At 47.9% G+C, this 15628-nt stretch overlaps 9 protein-coding genes across 10 annotated transcripts; 6 read left to right on the forward strand and 3 right to left on the reverse strand.

Moving 5' to 3' along the window:
- Window positions 1–2269, forward strand: FOXG_04632 (uncharacterized protein). 2 transcript variants are annotated; one of them, XM_018382661.1, is made up of 5 exons: window positions 1–19; window positions 87–206; window positions 277–919; window positions 968–1489; window positions 1573–2269. In XM_018382661.1, the coding sequence occupies exons 3-5, from the start codon at window positions 770–772 to the stop codon at window positions 2185–2187; spliced, it is 1287 nt and encodes a 428-aa protein (XP_018239414.1). In that variant the 5' UTR covers window positions 1–19; window positions 87–206; window positions 277–769; the 3' UTR covers window positions 2188–2269. The 2 variants fall into 2 exon arrangements, with proteins under 2 accessions (XP_018239414.1, XP_018239413.1); XM_018382660.1 differs by having other exon boundaries at window positions 1–206.
- Window positions 2188–3637, reverse strand: FOXG_04633 (uncharacterized protein; the record flags this gene model as incomplete). The annotated part of the gene is made up of 1 exon (XM_018382662.1): window positions 2188–3637. One exon carries the CDS (start codon window positions 3635–3637, stop codon window positions 2276–2278), a length of 1362 nt encoding a protein of 453 aa, XP_018239415.1. The 3' UTR covers window positions 2188–2275.
- A 1095-nt stretch (window positions 3638–4732) lies between these two features.
- FOXG_18864 (uncharacterized protein) lies at window positions 4733–5836 on the reverse strand (the record flags this gene model as incomplete). The annotated part of the gene is made up of 4 exons (XM_018399004.1): window positions 5649–5836; window positions 5098–5588; window positions 4918–5044; window positions 4733–4780 (listed from the first exon to the last, which is right to left on the reverse strand). Exons 1-4 carry the CDS (start codon window positions 5805–5807, stop codon window positions 4733–4735), a joined length of 825 nt encoding a protein of 274 aa, XP_018239416.1. The 5' UTR covers window positions 5808–5836.
- A 558-nt stretch (window positions 5837–6394) lies between these two features.
- FOXG_04635 (2,4-dihydroxyhept-2-ene-1,7-dioic acid aldolase) lies at window positions 6395–7169 on the forward strand (the record flags this gene model as incomplete). The annotated part of the gene is made up of 2 exons (XM_018382663.1): window positions 6395–6845; window positions 6916–7169. 2 exons carry the CDS (start codon window positions 6395–6397, stop codon window positions 7167–7169), a joined length of 705 nt encoding a protein of 234 aa, XP_018239417.1.
- A 330-nt stretch (window positions 7170–7499) lies between these two features.
- On the forward strand, window positions 7500–8522 carry FOXG_04636 (uncharacterized protein). The gene is made up of 2 exons (XM_018382664.1): window positions 7500–7708; window positions 7822–8522. Exons 1-2 carry the CDS (start codon window positions 7697–7699, stop codon window positions 8422–8424), a joined length of 615 nt encoding a protein of 204 aa, XP_018239418.1. The 5' UTR covers window positions 7500–7696; the 3' UTR covers window positions 8425–8522.
- A 1289-nt stretch (window positions 8523–9811) lies between these two features.
- On the forward strand, window positions 9812–10543 carry FOXG_04637 (uncharacterized protein; the record flags this gene model as incomplete). The annotated part of the gene is made up of 2 exons (XM_018382665.1): window positions 9812–10195; window positions 10247–10543. 2 exons carry the CDS (start codon window positions 9812–9814, stop codon window positions 10541–10543), a joined length of 681 nt encoding a protein of 226 aa, XP_018239419.1.
- A 196-nt stretch (window positions 10544–10739) lies between these two features.
- On the forward strand, window positions 10740–11321 carry FOXG_04638 (uncharacterized protein; the record flags this gene model as incomplete). The annotated part of the gene is made up of 2 exons (XM_018382666.1): window positions 10740–10759; window positions 10829–11321. The coding sequence occupies 2 exons, from the start codon at window positions 10740–10742 to the stop codon at window positions 11319–11321; spliced, it is 513 nt and encodes a 170-aa protein (XP_018239420.1).
- Window positions 11322–12434: 1113 nt separating this feature from the next.
- FOXG_04639 (uncharacterized protein) lies at window positions 12435–13592 on the forward strand (the record flags this gene model as incomplete). The annotated part of the gene is made up of 4 exons (XM_018382667.1): window positions 12435–12683; window positions 12771–12961; window positions 13101–13113; window positions 13332–13592. 4 exons carry the CDS (start codon window positions 12435–12437, stop codon window positions 13590–13592), a joined length of 714 nt encoding a protein of 237 aa, XP_018239421.1.
- Window positions 13593–13912: 320 nt separating this feature from the next.
- On the reverse strand, window positions 13913–15378 carry FOXG_04640 (uncharacterized protein). The gene has a single exon (XM_018382668.1). The coding sequence runs from the start codon at window positions 15286–15288 to the stop codon at window positions 14008–14010; it is 1281 nt and encodes a 426-aa protein (XP_018239422.1). The 5' UTR covers window positions 15289–15378; the 3' UTR covers window positions 13913–14007.
- Between the last annotated feature and the right edge of the window lie 250 nt (window positions 15379–15628).

Below are 15628 nucleotides of genomic sequence, written 5' to 3' on the forward strand. Positions count from 1 at the left end.
CCCAGCAGAAATCTATCGCGTAAGATGCACATAGCCACAAAGATGTCGGCCCTTAGTTAATTTGTTTCTGTTAACTTGACGTCTAGATGCCGCCCTTGTCATAATCGAAAGATAAAATGCTCTGGAGGGAGACCATGTAATAATTGTACTGAGGCATCTGAATGCGTGTATCCAACGCGAGATCGCCAGGTCAAGGTACACCAAAGGTAATATCCCCTCTGTCGCTGATTTGCCATATGCTTCTCCTTCTACGCCAATGTAACTCACATTACATAGCCTTCTTGACCGCCTCGTTCGAGAGAATCAGGAACTGCGGGCCCGGATCCAGTCTGGATCACCCGAAACCGAAAATGCAGTCGCTTCTACTTTGACATCTAACGACCATCCAGATGCTTCTGCTGAGCAAATCCTAGAAGAAATCGACTGGTTCGCACACACCAGGACATCCGACACGCCTATTTGGATAGGTGAGATTTCAGATGCGGCATTTGCGACTCGCTTCCGGCAGTTTGCCTTATCTTCGCAAACACCAAGTCATATTCCCCGCACCCAGTTCGCTTCCGACGATGTTCTACGCCTCCTGGCAACTACTAATCCAGCCTGGCCTACGCCACCGCGAGCCAGGCTCTTGGTCCAGACAGCACTACAGTTTCTCTGGCATAGTTATCACGTAGTCCGGCGCAGCGATATCCTGTCGGCACTGAACACCTTCTGTTCAGCCCAAAGCAACACCGGCTCTAGCCCGATTACCAAAGCCAAGATTTATGCCATGTTTGCACTTGGTGAGCTGCGTTCGAGTAAATGTCTGAGTTCTAGCAAAGGGCTTCCAGGCTTGGCCTACTTCGCAGTTGCCAGCGATGCTATTCGTGTGATCAACGAAAGGCCACAGCTCGACGTTATTGAGACGACCTTGATTCTCGTACGTTCTTCAATGATTCATGATCCATCGCGCTGACTGATATTGCAGACTCTGTATTCGCTCGAAGCTAACCGCCGACATTCTGCATGTACACTGGTGGGCTCAGCCTTGCGCCTTGCGACCGTAATGGGCCTCCATCTCAACATTGACGATACTTATGTTGCAGACCCTGAACTTAGGGAACATCGTATCCGGGTGTGGTGGTCAGTTTATGTCCTCGATCGTCTATTATCATCCAAGATTGGCCTTCCGCCCCTCATATCGGACGACGATATCTCCGTCAATCTACCCTCCACTAGCGCAGCGCTCGGCTCAGAAGACTTTGGCGACCATTTCTGCTTTTTGGCTGTTGTGCGTCTTGCCAAGATCGCAGGGAACATCTCCAGATCTCTCTATGTCCGGACGCCTCAGCGTGGCACATTTCTGCAAAGGGTTACAAAGATCCGAGACGAACTCCATCACTGGAAGGAGGAGTTACCTGAGCAGATGAAACTTGACTTTAGTCGTTCCGATGAGGCTGAAAATCACTCCAAGTCTATTATTTGTAGGTTGAAAGTGTCGTTCAACCAAGTAAGCTCTTTGTGGACCCTTAGCTCACTTCAGCACGCGCATATATGTCTGGTCTATACGCACACTTTTACTAACCCTCCTAGTTATTGATCTTGACAACGAGACCTGTACTCCTCTTCTGCTTTCGCCGACACGTCGAAGAGGTCACTACAGCGTCGAAAGATAACTCACTTCCAGACGCAGCTCGCGATGTGGCAAACACGTGTATCAGCACTGCTCGACAGTCCTGCCAGCTGCTACTACGGTGCTGGGTTAACGGCGAATTCCACATTTTTGACTACTCATACGTGCAACATCTCTTCTCTGCTGCAGTGATCCTCGCAATAGCGAGCACACTTGGTCTGGATACCTCGAGGGATGATAGAGACGAGTTCGACATCGCAGCAGACTTTCTACAGCAGCTAGAACAGAATGGAAATCCTGCAGCTATGGAGTTTCATGCTCATATCAAGGAGATACAGATTACTCTAGAGGCATGGCGTTCAACATATTGTCAGCCACATGCTTTGCCTACATCCCAAGATCATGGCTCGGTAGAAAACATCCAATCTGCATTGGCTGACCAACCATTGGAAGCCCCTGTCCTAAATAACACGGAGCTTGGTATTCATGCCGCGGATGGATCGCCTTTGAACCTATCATTCCTAGACGACTGGATCTGTGACAATGCGCTTCAACAGATATGTTGGCAAGAGTAGTGCAGGACTGATGAGCTTATGTATATAGACTATTCTTTTATCCTAGACTACCGAGTCGATAAATAACCGTTTCAAGGAATCTTCATATCTATTCCTTACGCTGTAGAGTGTGATAGCCAAGCTTCTCTCTCGCCTCGGCGATAGTGGACCCCTTGCATATCATATCCCTAATACCTTGCTCACTCTTCTCGATACGACTTGCAATCGCAGCCACCTCCCGAGCTCTGTCTCGCGGCACGATTACAACCCCGTTTGCATCCGCTACGACAATGTCTCGCGGGCTGACGCGTACTTTACCAACGCCAATCGACTCGTTGACACCTTCAACCTGGACTCGATCCTTACCCGTCCGCATCCAGCGTCCGGAGGAGAAGATTGGGTAATTGTCGCTGATGGCACGGTCAACATCGCGGCATACTCCATTGATGACGGTGCCCGCAACACCACGCAGGCCGGCATACTGCGTCATTATATCTCCCCAGACAGTGCAGTCTGTGCGGCCGCCATTATCGATCACAACGACATCGCCGACGGCCACATCATCGATGAAATCACCCACGCTTCCGGGAGGGTTACTGGCAGGTGCGTAACGAACCGTGAAAGCGGGTCCGACTGTGGTCTTGTTATAGTTGGTTAGGGGCATAATGTCGACTGCTTGTCCTGGGATACCGAGCTTGTCGAGGGCGTCTGAGACTCCCGGGGTGTCAGAATTGGCGAATAGACGGACCAGTTCTTGGTCTTCTGGAGTAGCCTCCTTAGGGTTTTGAGGCTTGTGAGGCTTATTGGGAGTAGCGGAATATCCAATGGCTTCAAATTGCTTGTCATGCATGATTTCTGCCACAGAGCGGCCGCTTCGCACTTCTTCAACCATTCCATTCTGGCGACGATCGATGCGCTCGCCTAGATCCAGGACCTCTTCAATACGATTAGCTTGTATGAAGACTGCGCCGCAATTATCGGCAATCACGAAGTCGTTCTCGTCCACCTCAACGCCTCGTATCTCTACCTGCACGCCTGAACTGATCTGAACCAATCTATTGCGTGCACTGATCATGGTCACACCGCGACCAAAGACAGGATAGCCGATATCCCGACTTCCATCAATGTCACGACTCATGCCATCGATGATAGATCCACGAATCTGCTTGACCTTTGCGGCGTTGGCGATGATGTCACCCCAGGAAGAGATTCCTTCTACACCACCAGCGATGACAAGGATGCGGTCGCTTGTGGCTACAGCATCAATCACTGGTGTGATCAGATGTGTCGTAGCTGGAGCATCCTCTTTCTTGGGCCCAAGCTGGACAGTGCTGGCGCGGCCGACGATTTTAGGACAGTCCCAGAGAGGTCGAAGCCCATTCGTAGCTCCTGGGAGACCAAGAAAGTCTAAGGCGTCGGATACTGTGTTGGTATCCAGCGCTGACAGCCGATCAAGTGTAGTGTCAGACATTTGAATGTACTAGAACAGCTGCCGTATAAAAATAAAAAGAAATTCTAGAATGATGTATTAGAAAAGATATACTGAATTACTACGTGTTTGTAATGGCCTCTTTACGGTAGATATATCGAGAGCTTCAACCAGCCAAGAAGATTAATGCCGATTCCGCCCTCACAAGCTTTATGTCCGTAAGGGTCAAAAGAGCAGACACCGATTGGATCGGCCTTTCGTTTTTTCTCCAAGCTTGAACTCCATAATGGTCAAATAGAGGATGCCTATTGGATCGGCGTCAAATTCTTTCGCCAATCTCAGCCCCACTATGTTCAGGGGCATTAATCGGTGGCGAGCTGCCATGCGGCGTATGCGATCTACTCCTCAATTGAGCAGAACAAGGCTTCTCCAGTCCAACTTGGAATATTGGTTGTGATTAATATGCAATTTATGGAACATGATATTGTTACAGGGTAAATCACATTTGCTCTTGGCCTGATAAGACGCTATGGAGCTTTTAATGTTTTAAGTTAGCTATGATAATGAATGTAATTATTAACAGTAATAAGCGAGCTAGTATGAATAGTATAGGGAAAGAGACGTTCTAATAATCTTATATATAATTTTGATATTATAATCTACTAGAGTGTATCTATTAGCCAAAGTATAGCTAAAGAAAGGATTTAATTATTTTAAAACCCTACTCTAACCTAGGTTGCTTTCTAATCTGAAGCTTACTATCTAAGCTTTAGTACTAATTCGTACCTAACACAGCAAGGAAGCCCTCTGCAACGACATCTGTATTGTTACTCGTCACTTTGAAAACGCATCAGTCGAAACTCTTGTGTGGGGGGGTTGGATATATGGCTTACATCCGGTGACGGATAACCTGCCAGAAGGAAGTAGGTAGATATGATGGTTTGCTTTGAGCTCATCGACCTGATCACGGGTGAGTCCCGTCATAGAAAACATACCGATCTATAAACTTTGTTAGTTGAACTCCACAAGATAGCTGGGGGAGGTGTTCATACGTCTGTAAGCAAGTGCTCCCATGATCCCCTGACTGATCTACGTTGCAGTCCTTGATACAAAGCTTTACGCATGCTTTTCATCCGTTCACTCATCGTCACCAGGTCCTGTTGCCATTGGTCCCAGAGATTCGGGCTACTCAGAATTTTGGCTACGATTCTTGCACCGTATGAAGGACAAGAAGTTATCTCAGCCCGCGACAGTTGGGTTAGTAAAGGGGTGACCTTCGCCGCAGTGTCAGTCTCAAGTACGACCATGTGAAGAACCCCTACGCGCTCTCCATATAAACCGAAGTTCTTGGAGAAGGACTGCGCCACTGCGAACTCTAGGTCTGATCTGTCAAAGAAGTGCGTTATTGCGGAAGCGTCTTGATCCAGGTCTCCAGACGCAAAGCCCTGGCTGCAAGGATGTTAGATACAGAACATTCTTTGATGGCAGTATAGACTACTCACTAAGCCATGTCAAAGACCGCGAATAAACCAGATTCCTTGCAAATTTCAGCGACAGTCTCCCATTGCTGGCGGGTGAGATCTGCTCCAGTGGGATTGTGAGCGCATGCGTGTAGGATAATGACGTCTCCTTCACATGCCTCCTTGCGCAAGGTTCTTGTCATTGCCTCAATGTCCACTCTGTGATGTACCGTATCATAATACGGATAAAACCGCTGTTCAACGTCTGGGCCAACAAGCTTCCAGATTTCTTTGTGATTGATCCAGCTTGGGTTTGAGATCCACACCCTCTTGGGTTTGAGGTTGGTAGCGAGGAGTAGAGCAGCCATATGGTTGGCTCCTGTACCGGAGACTGTCTGAATTGAAGCTACACGCTTTAGGTCTCGGGTTTTGCCAAAGACCAGCTTCTGTGAGCCAAGAAGGAACTCTGGGTGACCAGCAAGAGGTAGGTGTTCATGGTTGAGACTTGGGTCGGCATGTATCTGTTCCTTTGCCTGTAGGACATCGTCAGGGAGTGTTTGATAGATAGGGAATTTTGCTCAATGATGCTGTACCAGGGCAACAGATGGCAGAACCCATGGCTGTGCGTTGTCATCACGATAGAATCCCGGACACAAGTCAACCTTGTGCTCGGCCGTGTCCGCTTTGAAGTTGGCTATGAGCGAAAAGGCCGCGTCCGGCTGGGCGGGTGGAAGGTCGGCAAGGTACGACATTTTGTTCCAACTGCTTTCTTGATCTTGTTTTCCAACGGTGATAATCGGTTTAGAGGTGCTAGAGACAAAGTTGACAGGTAAAATACTGACTTGTAGAGCAAATATGTGGGTTTTGAATGGAGCCCAACGTCGACCTTGTCGGGAAGACTGAAGGACGCCGGTCAGAGGCCCGGCGATAAACAGGTCACTGGGTAAGGGGCAAGACTGGTCGGTCACCACAAAATGCCGAATCAAATTCCAGACACAACGTAAATGGAAGTTAACTTCTTGTTCGACTATAGTTCAACTTGGTTCATAAGTCCGAGGTCGGTCATGAGGAACTTTGCCGCTTCGTTCTCCTCCCTGTAGTATATACTCTGGATTGGATCGAGTATAATTTATCCACAGACTTTACAAATCAACCTTAGCTTGTCGCGACTATCATTACTATATATAGTAGTTCATTACTACCTAATTATCCTTCGCCATTGTCAATCTTGGTCTGAAACATTTCTCGCAATGTGGCATGCCTCAGCTCTTACGACCACCATTCAAAACCCCGCAGCTGCGGCTGCTGAACGCTCTTCGTGCTAACGCGCGGCCCAATTATGACCTTTCTCGGTCTCCCTTCTGCACGCACAGCTCAACTGGTAGCTTCCACTGGCCTCGATGGAGTAATTATCGACTGTGAGCACGGGCATATCAGCGATGATTCCATGCATAATGCAGTTACGGCTGTCGCTTCCCAGGGAGTCTCTCCACTTGTTCGTTTAAGAATGACACATGCAGACTTGATCAAACGCTCTCTAGATGCAGGTGCTCATGGTATTGTTGTTCCTATGATCAATACACCTGAAGATGCCAGGAACGTGGTTCAGCACGCCAAGTTTCCGCCCCAAGGGCTAAGGGGTCAAGGCTCAGCGTTTCCTGGGTTTGCTTTTGGGGTTGATGTCCCAACTTACATGGCCATGGCCAACGAGACTGTTCTTATTTGTCTGCAAATTGAGTCCAAGTTGGGTGTTGAGAATGTTGACGCTATATGCGCCGTGCCCGGTGTTGGTGAGTAAACCAGCCACCCATGACTCATGTAAGCTCGTTTCTAAGTTTGAACAAGATATGCTTTTCATAGGTCCCAACGACCTTGCTCTTTCAATTCTGGGCTACACTCCCGCAAAAGGCAATGAACCCGAGTTCATCGATGCAATGGACAGAATCATAGCGGTAGCAAGGAAGCATGGCAAATGGATCGGTCGCTTATCAAATGATGGGGCTTCAGCTAAGAAGCATTTGGAAATATTTGATACTGTGGCTTTGGGCTATGATGTGAGGGCTATCCAGAACTGGTATTTGGCTGAACTGAAAACTGCACACTCGTCGCAATAAAATCGAGAATTTATGTAAATCGCTTCTAGTACCTGCCACTACAATTGTCGTTTTAAGAAGGCGCCGAGATATTCTAGTGCTTATGACCGAGGAATTAATCAGCATACGCATAACAAGAAACGGAGACTCGTTGCAAATCTAAAATGACGTGAACTGGTGCTTATTCATCAATAGGAACTAGACTTTGAGTTTTATGCAGGTTGATCCGGGGACGGCGTATTCGAGGCGACGCCGAAGCACGGGAAAAATATTTCTTGCCGAAGTGGGGATAGTAGGTGTACATACTTCGGGACTGTGGTGGCGTTCAGAACATAAAAGTTGGATATTTAACCGATACTACGGCATCACTCAGACTTATGGATTCGAGCTCATAAACACTACTCCAAAATCAGTTCTACCCAAAATGACAAAAGCAACCGACCCTCAGCAGTTGATTCGGCAAACGGTAGAGCTTCACATCGGCGATCTATCTTTCAACTTGTCTACCATCCGTCGAGACGGGCCTTTAGCTCCAATTTTCTTCCTACATGGCTTCGGAGGTACGAAGGAAGACTATGTTGACATTTCTCTCAATTCGTTATTCACTGGCCGGCCCTTCCTAGCCTACGATTCGCCCGGTAGTGGAGAGTCAACAATGTCTGATCTGTCTCAGCTATCGATGCCCTTGCTTGTCTCAATAGCGGAACAAGTGCTAGAGCAATTCAACATCACCCAATACCACCTCGTTGGTCACTCAATGGGCGGCCTGGTGTCCAATCTACTGGCTCAAAGGCAGCCGTCATCGGTGCTGAGTTTTATCAATATCAAAGGAAACCTCGCCCCAGAAGACTGTTTTCTCAGTCGGCAGGTCCTCCACTACCCAACAGATGACCCAGAAGTGTTTGTGGATGAGTTCATCAAGCGGACACGACAATCACTGCTTTATGGTAATGGGCTGTATGCGGCTTGTTTTCGTTCCAAAGTGCAAGCTGCTGTGGTTCGGCCTACGTTTGAGTCCATGGTGGACTGCACTGATAACGGGAAACTCTTGGAGGCCTTTGACAATTTCGACTTTCCAAGAATGTATATGTTTGGGGAGCAATATGCTTCCTTGTCATACCTGCCGAGGTTGGTGAAGGCAGGGGTGGAGCTGGCTGAGATACCTCATAGTGGTCATTTTGTTATGTATTCGAACCCTGTGGCGATGTGGGAACGAATCGCCCAGTTTGTGAGCCGGGTAGAATATTTCAATGTAGCCAGAACTCATATTATCTAATCTTGGATTGATAGAACTGTCAAAGCCCGCACTTGACTTATCAGCCTTATGATAATCATTACTAACTAGTGTCCATCTGATGCTCCAATAAGTGGCCTAGCAGAAGTCAGAGTAGCCAGAAACGATTTAGGGGCGTCATCTTCAAAGAACTGAACCCCACTCAATATGCTCCGTGAAATCACGTCAATAGCGTATGGAAGCATCTCCTTCTCATAGTCAGCTAGCCCTCTTCGTCAGGCCAAATTCCTTCAGCTTGCCAGCGAGAATACACGAGTCGCGAAATGAACAGTTGATGCCGTCACCTACAAACGGGGTCGTGACATGAGCAGCATCTCCTATCAGGGTTACATCCTCCGAGGCCTCCCGTTCAGTCTGCCGGTCGGCATGTGATTCATCAGCCACGGCCTGAAAGTACCTTCGCTGTGGCGAATGATGTCCTTGAACTCCGGTGCGTAAGACCCTAAATAGTCGTCTTGCAGGAGGAGATTCTTAACAGCGTCATAATCGTTGTAGTCAATGCCTGTGGTGACAGAAGCATAGCTTCATTGGCTTTGTCGGTATTGACGCATGTACTGCTGCCGGAACCGACGCTAAGACCAGATAAAGAGATCCGCAGCAACATATTCCATCTTACCTTCAACCCCACCATTTCATAATACCCCGTAGCTTCAGACGCGTCACTGCTTCAAACCGACCCGGCCTCACAACACAAGGCCCGAGACATTATCAACCACATAAGACGTTCTCGGCCACGTGTTCTTCTTTCTTCGCGCTGTCACAGATTCTCCGAACAAGGCCGAAACATGTCTTCTCTCTCGGCTTCGGACTCTATCCACCAAGAATATTGAACGGTCTTGCGCCGTATGTCATCGCCAAAAGGTTCGCTGCGACAAGAAGTCTCTCTGTCTGCAATACATTCGCAGCGGTTTTGAGTGTTCATACCCGCCTGCAGGGCCACCTGTATGACGTGCGACGAAGACAACCATCAATGATGTCGCAAGTCGGATCTCACAGACGGAGAAGGCGATTGAGGAGTTCAAATCCAGCCAAGCTTCTTCTTTGCAGCCACTTGCATCAAAGATCTTCAGCGACGTCTACAACTACACCCACAAGTAAATCTACAGGCCTTGAATCAAGAGGAGGGTTTCTAGGGCTATCAGCTGCAGAAAGAGGCCGTAGTGAGGGTCTCTTATTGAGTAAAGGGAGAACTCGTCATTATGTCAGCGAAGTTCTTTTCTCGCGAGTGATCGAACAGATACCGTCAATATATCCGTTTGTTTCATTCTTTCTAATACAGGTTTAGGAAGATGATGTTAGGACAGCCTTGGTGACACCAAGGGACGAGCCCTCTAGCGATGTTAACTCTCCCGCCTCCCCTTTTAACCCAATGGGTATGCTGTCAGTTGGTTCATCGACAATGCCCATTTCCAGCTATCATCCACCTAGGCAAATTGCCATCCGGCTTTGGAAAGTCAATGCAGAGAGGGTCGATCCTTATACTAAAGTTACTCATCTTCCTACCACTGAGATGATACTCTACACAGTAGCAAGCTATCCTACAAAGGCGACAGTCGAAAACCTGGGTCTATGTTTTGCTATTTACTATGCCTCAATCACAGCCTTAGATGCCGGTGAGGTACATAGCATTACGGGGGAGGATAGGAGCCAAGCTGTCCATCGTTTAAGAGTTTATCTAGAGCAAACTCTAGCTCAGGCAGATTTTCTCGATAATCCTACCATAACTTTGCTCCAGGCCCTTGTAATATACTTGGTAAGACCAGCCTGCCTGAGCATCAAAAAGGCAGCACTAACAGTGATACAGGCAGCCATGCGTGTTCATAACTCTGGCCGAGCCGTGTGGATTATGAACGGCCTTGCACTTCGAGCAGCACAGTCAATAGGTCTCCACAGAGATGGCAGCAAACTTGGTCTACCTCCTTTGGAATCTGAGATACGTCGCCGAGTATGGTGGCATTTCCTGGAGCGAGATGGCCGAGGTGCTGAAGACTATGGCCTTCAGAATCCATCAAGCTCTTGCCCATTATATGGCGTAGAGCAGCCACAAAACCTGCATGATAGCGATCTTTTTCCAGAGATGATCGAACTTCCTCCTTCTTGACCGAACTGGACACGTATGACTCTTCCTCTATGCAATAACCCGGTGTTACTGGCATGGGCTGCGCTTTTTGAAACAAATTCTTCGGCAAACGGCATACCAGATGAGGACGTCCGAAAACAACTTATAAGAGAAGCTGAGGAGAAGGTAGAGGGACTTCTCGAGCGTTGCAATCCTGTGGTAAATACCGGAGCAGAAAATGACGATCCGTATCGCCCGGTTAGTTCTATGCAAAGTCGAAGTCGTTTCCCACAGATAATGGCAAGCCCTATGTCAACCTAATGATAGACAGTCTGTGGCCACTGAGAGCGACATCGCCGAAGCAGTAGACCAGCTGGAATACGCCAACAGCATGTGGCAAGACGACGACATGGCACATTTTCAGTGGATAGCCGGAGCCTTTCCGCAATATCACATGATGCTCTACCTTCTACGATACTTATGCGTATGTCCTCGAGGGCCAAATGCAAGCAGGGCGTTTGCCGCTGTTGAAGTGCATCTAGAAAACTTCAAGTTAGGCGGGAATGGGCCGCTGAATGGGATGAAATGGACGGTGCTTACTACTCTAAGAGAGAAAGCGCTTCATCTGATGCAGAGGGTTAAGAAGGAGAGTGCGGGTGTGCAGGAAGGCCAGATGAAGCCTCAGATGTGTTTCGAGGACCCGAAAGATGGTTCTGAAGACATGCAGGAGAAGGTCGAAGAGGATGTTGCTATGCCAGACTGGAACAAGATATTGGAAGTGTTCTCATTGGATATGGAAGACTTTTCGTTCATTTTCTGACAGACATCATGGATGCAAGTACGATGGAAGTGTCGAGAATGGTCAACCTGTGTTATTAGCTGTAAGATTAAAAGTATCATGCAGCCTAAAGTGTAATCTCTTAAACCCTTGTTCAAAATTATTGTGCATGCACCACAGCACAATAAGACCTGTTGTCCAGTCACGCAACAGCACGTCAAACTACCAGAGCTCAAGGACACGGAGGTTCCCAATTAGACCATTCCGTTTCGATTAGGATCTCCTCGCTCAACATCACACCCAAAACAGATTGTTCTGCACGGAGACCCCCTATTATATCGCACAGTAAAGGCAAAGGTTCAGATCTTGCTCCACTGTCAAAGAACCGACTATGTTATGGCTATTGGGTAGCTTGGCTACTTGTTGGTCGCATCGGTTGTCATATTATGGGACCGGTCTTCTACGTCATCGTTCCAACGGGTAGCGGCATCAGAACCTCCCACCTTCCTTTCAGTTGGTCGCTCCAACATTGCGATTGTGGCATTATTGCGTTGTCGAGGCTTTCTGTCAATCCCATTTTGTCACCCACAATCGCACATTGTTGGAGCAATCGGTCGAATGGGTGGGCCTATGGATAAACGGTTCAATCCTACTCAATTGATGGCGCGAGGAACTGGGATATATACGAACAAATAGCTCTGTAACCTTCTCGTCGCCACCACTTCCCCAGCAGCTTGATCAGGCCACAATTACCTTCCATTCCTCTTCACTACCCTCCTAGAATTCAGACCGGGTAGTATGGCTTTGACACAGGAGGCTAAGCGCATTTCTGCGCTATTTGAACTCTCTGTCCATGACCTTAACCGAGGCGTCCAAGAGTTTTTAAATCAGATGAGTATACTCCAGCGCGGAATGCACAAGCTTTGGATTATCTGCCACCCTACTGACTATTGATGGTGTAGATAGCGGCCTAAAAAAAGATGAGACTAGCTCGAGTCAAATCCCATCTTATGTTACTCGTGACTCCGATGGTGCAGAGAAGGTGAGGTGAGTTGATTGCCAGCAATAGCTTCCCACATCTTACTAATTTTTCTCCAGGACCTGTACCTTGCAGCCTATCTCGGAGGTGCCGACTACCGAGTCTGTTCTGTTAACATGTATGGTGATATGACCTTTAAGCTGGCATTTACCAAAGTCACCATTTCCATGGGTTTGATGCTAGCCAAAACGGCTGAAGAACTCTGTGCTTTCTTAGCCACGCAAATCGAAGACTCCCTCGAGCTGCACCATCCGGAGCATTATACGACGATCGTCCGCAAACGACAGACTCCAAACGATCCCAGTATCTTCGAAGACAAGGTCTTCCAGCTGGGTTTTACCTTTAGTTTCCTTGTACAACAACTCGTAATCAACAAGGGCAAGTTGATCCGTTGAATTTAGGGCTTTGACATCCCAGATTCCGTCGAAAGGGACCTCTGCGTTCTGTTACAGCAAGAGATCGACAAACGCGTACTGCTTGTCAGGGTGGCAGCTCTGGTAAACGATACCGTTAGCAGACTAATGGCGCGCTCTTACACGGCGTCTGGCAAGACAAGAAAACTTCTTGGCGTTACTTTTGACACTGGCACCAACGGGGCGCATATCGAGAAACTCGCCAATATCCAGAAACCTATCCAGGGAAAGTATGATCGATCTACGGGAGAAATGGTTTTAAATGCGGAATAGGGTTCTTTCGATAACCAGCTCAGCTTCTTACCCTCTACTTCGTGCGACTGAGAAGTGAACAAGTCAACTACTAACCCTGGAACTCACATGTATGAGAAGCACGTCTCTGGTATGTTATTAGACGAACTTGTTCGACTCGCCGTACTACACATGATGCAAAGCCCCGACGTCTTGCTGTTCGGTGGCCTTGATACGATTGCCAATAACCGGACGTCAAATACGGCCATCTCTGGAAAATCACCTATCCAGACAGTATGGGGTCTTGATACCGCATTATTGTCCATGGCTGCAGCTGGCAACACGACTAACCTCAGCGTGTTGAGATAGCAACTGGAGGATGTACTGGACAGTCATGCTCTCTCCGTAGACGACACGAGGACCTTCAAGGAGATTGCAAACAGTGTGGTTCATCGCGCCGCTCGGCTATCCTCCATCTCATTAGCCGCCATCCCAATTCATCGCGGTGCCCTCAATCATGGTACGAACGACGAGCCTGTCGACATTGGTGTGGACAGCAGCGTCATCGAGCACTATCCTTTCTATTTGGATATGGTCTACGAAGGGCTGCGAGCTATTTTGGGGATTTAAAAACAAGGTGCCGACAGATTTCGCATTGGTTTTATGAAAAAAGGAAGCAGTGTCGGTGCTGCATTGATTGCACTGGTTGCTGATCGCATTGATAAGAAGAACAGATGGTGAATATCTTCACTGCCGCCAAGTATCAATCAGTACAGTTGGACCTTTTTATTCGTAGGTCAAGATAAGAACATCTCTCAGTCAAAGTTTTGTTTATTCTCCATGGTCAAGGAAAGACTGTGTTATGCCTTTTGATGACATGACCTGATTGTGTTTCGTTGGTTTAGGCATCATTCCATAGCAGATTATTGGCATCAGATCGTAAACTCTTGTGGGGCAGTTGTTTGTTAAAATTCATTCAGACCATAGAGCAGTCCCCTAGACAGACATCTTAAATATGTACACAAGACTTCAATACAGATTGCCTTCACTCAAGCCATATATTTCCCTTTTTGATTTGTTGTGATGGCCATTGCACGAATTGTTGAAATGAATCCGGCAGAATGCCTTCTATCCCCAGAATTATATGCTTAGACCATCCTTTCACATGCCAACTAGAGGGTGTACAGTCTAGGATAACGGAAAAGTGTGCAAATATGACAAGCGCAACAGGCTCCTTAGCTTCCAAGCAGTCCAGATACTTGGCTGATGCGCGATACAGCCATCCAAAAGGTTGCAGTTCATCGAAGGAAGTTGTCTTCGACGGGCTCTTACTCGCGTAGGCGACTTCGTAGAAAGGTATGAGATCCTCAAGAGCCATGAGGTATATCTCTCGCAACTCAGGCTGAACTGGGCCAAGTCTTCTATTTATCATGCTTCGCAGTTCAACAACTTGTTGTAGGCATTCGGCTCGTGTGGGATTTGTTGGCATGCTGTCTGCTTCGTGACCAAGTGTCACAGAGACGTGTCCATCGTTGCTGACTTGATCCTTTCTCAGTGCTTTGAGACCGCGAATAAGAACGAGGAGATTAGGCCTGCCCTCAGTACTAAAGCCCATGTAGTCGCCAGGCTGCGGTCCCAAAGCTAGGGTGTAAAGACTGATCAATATGCACGTTGATGTAGAAATAGCTGCATCGTGACTTTCACCATCTCGAGCATTCATTAATGCAAGGGCACCCGTTAAGCCGAGACCGTGATGATGATTTGCGATTGTGATGAAGTAGTCATGCTGGTCTGGTGTTGAGTGGGCGTGGTGGAGCGCAGTAAGTCCCAGCATTAGATGTAGCACAGGTCGGTATTTCATACCTAAGCTTGGTAGTTGTTCGCCCCAGAATTTATTAGAAGGAGTGGCGTCGCTCGCAGTCATCACGCGACAGTAGTGAAGTAGTAGGTTCGTGTCTCCATCTTGTAGCTGTATCTGTTGCTGGCATTTGAGTTGATGGACTTCGGTTTCGAGAAGACTTAATCTCTTGGATACTTCTTCCAGTCTTTTATCCCGGTCGAATGTCAATGTCTCCAAGTCGTTTCGCTGAGAGGCATCATACAACAATGCACCTGGAAAGGGCGGTGTTGTGGAGGCAAGTTCCGTCGAGTCTGCTCTGGGATGAGGGTGATAAATGCAGGTGACATCGCTTCGAACGCAGTTCCGGCATACTGGTCGGGTCTCATCGCATTTGATTTTTCGCTTTTTGCATCGTTGACAGCCTAATCGGGACTTTTTGTGAGTGCGGCGAAACTTCTTCGCGTCATCCGAAAGAGGAGAACCCATCAGCAACAAGGGTAAAGTTGGGTGATTCAGAGAATGAGAATGCAGAGCTTGGATGATAGTTCGGTTCTCGATACGAGACACGTATTCACTACGGGGGAATACAGTGGGAGGCAACAAATATTCGACCCCTTTAGGCCCTGATCCAATCGATCCATTACGGTGCCAAAAGTGGCTTGCGGGCCTACCTTTTTGGGTAATTCCACAAGGTCGAAGTACCGAGCTAATTGGGGTGATTTTTGCAGGGCCTTCCAGATGTATCTTTGTTGCGCTACGCCCTGAAGAGTTAAGCGGTGCCTTACGCAAGTCAAAAATCCAGTCGAAAGGGCACCAACTTTTGAAT

This window comes from Fusarium oxysporum, chromosome 4, assembly GCF_000149955.1.
Source record: "Fusarium oxysporum f. sp. lycopersici 4287 chromosome 4, whole genome shotgun sequence".
Classification (NCBI taxonomy): domain Eukaryota; kingdom Fungi; phylum Ascomycota; class Sordariomycetes; order Hypocreales; family Nectriaceae; genus Fusarium; species Fusarium oxysporum.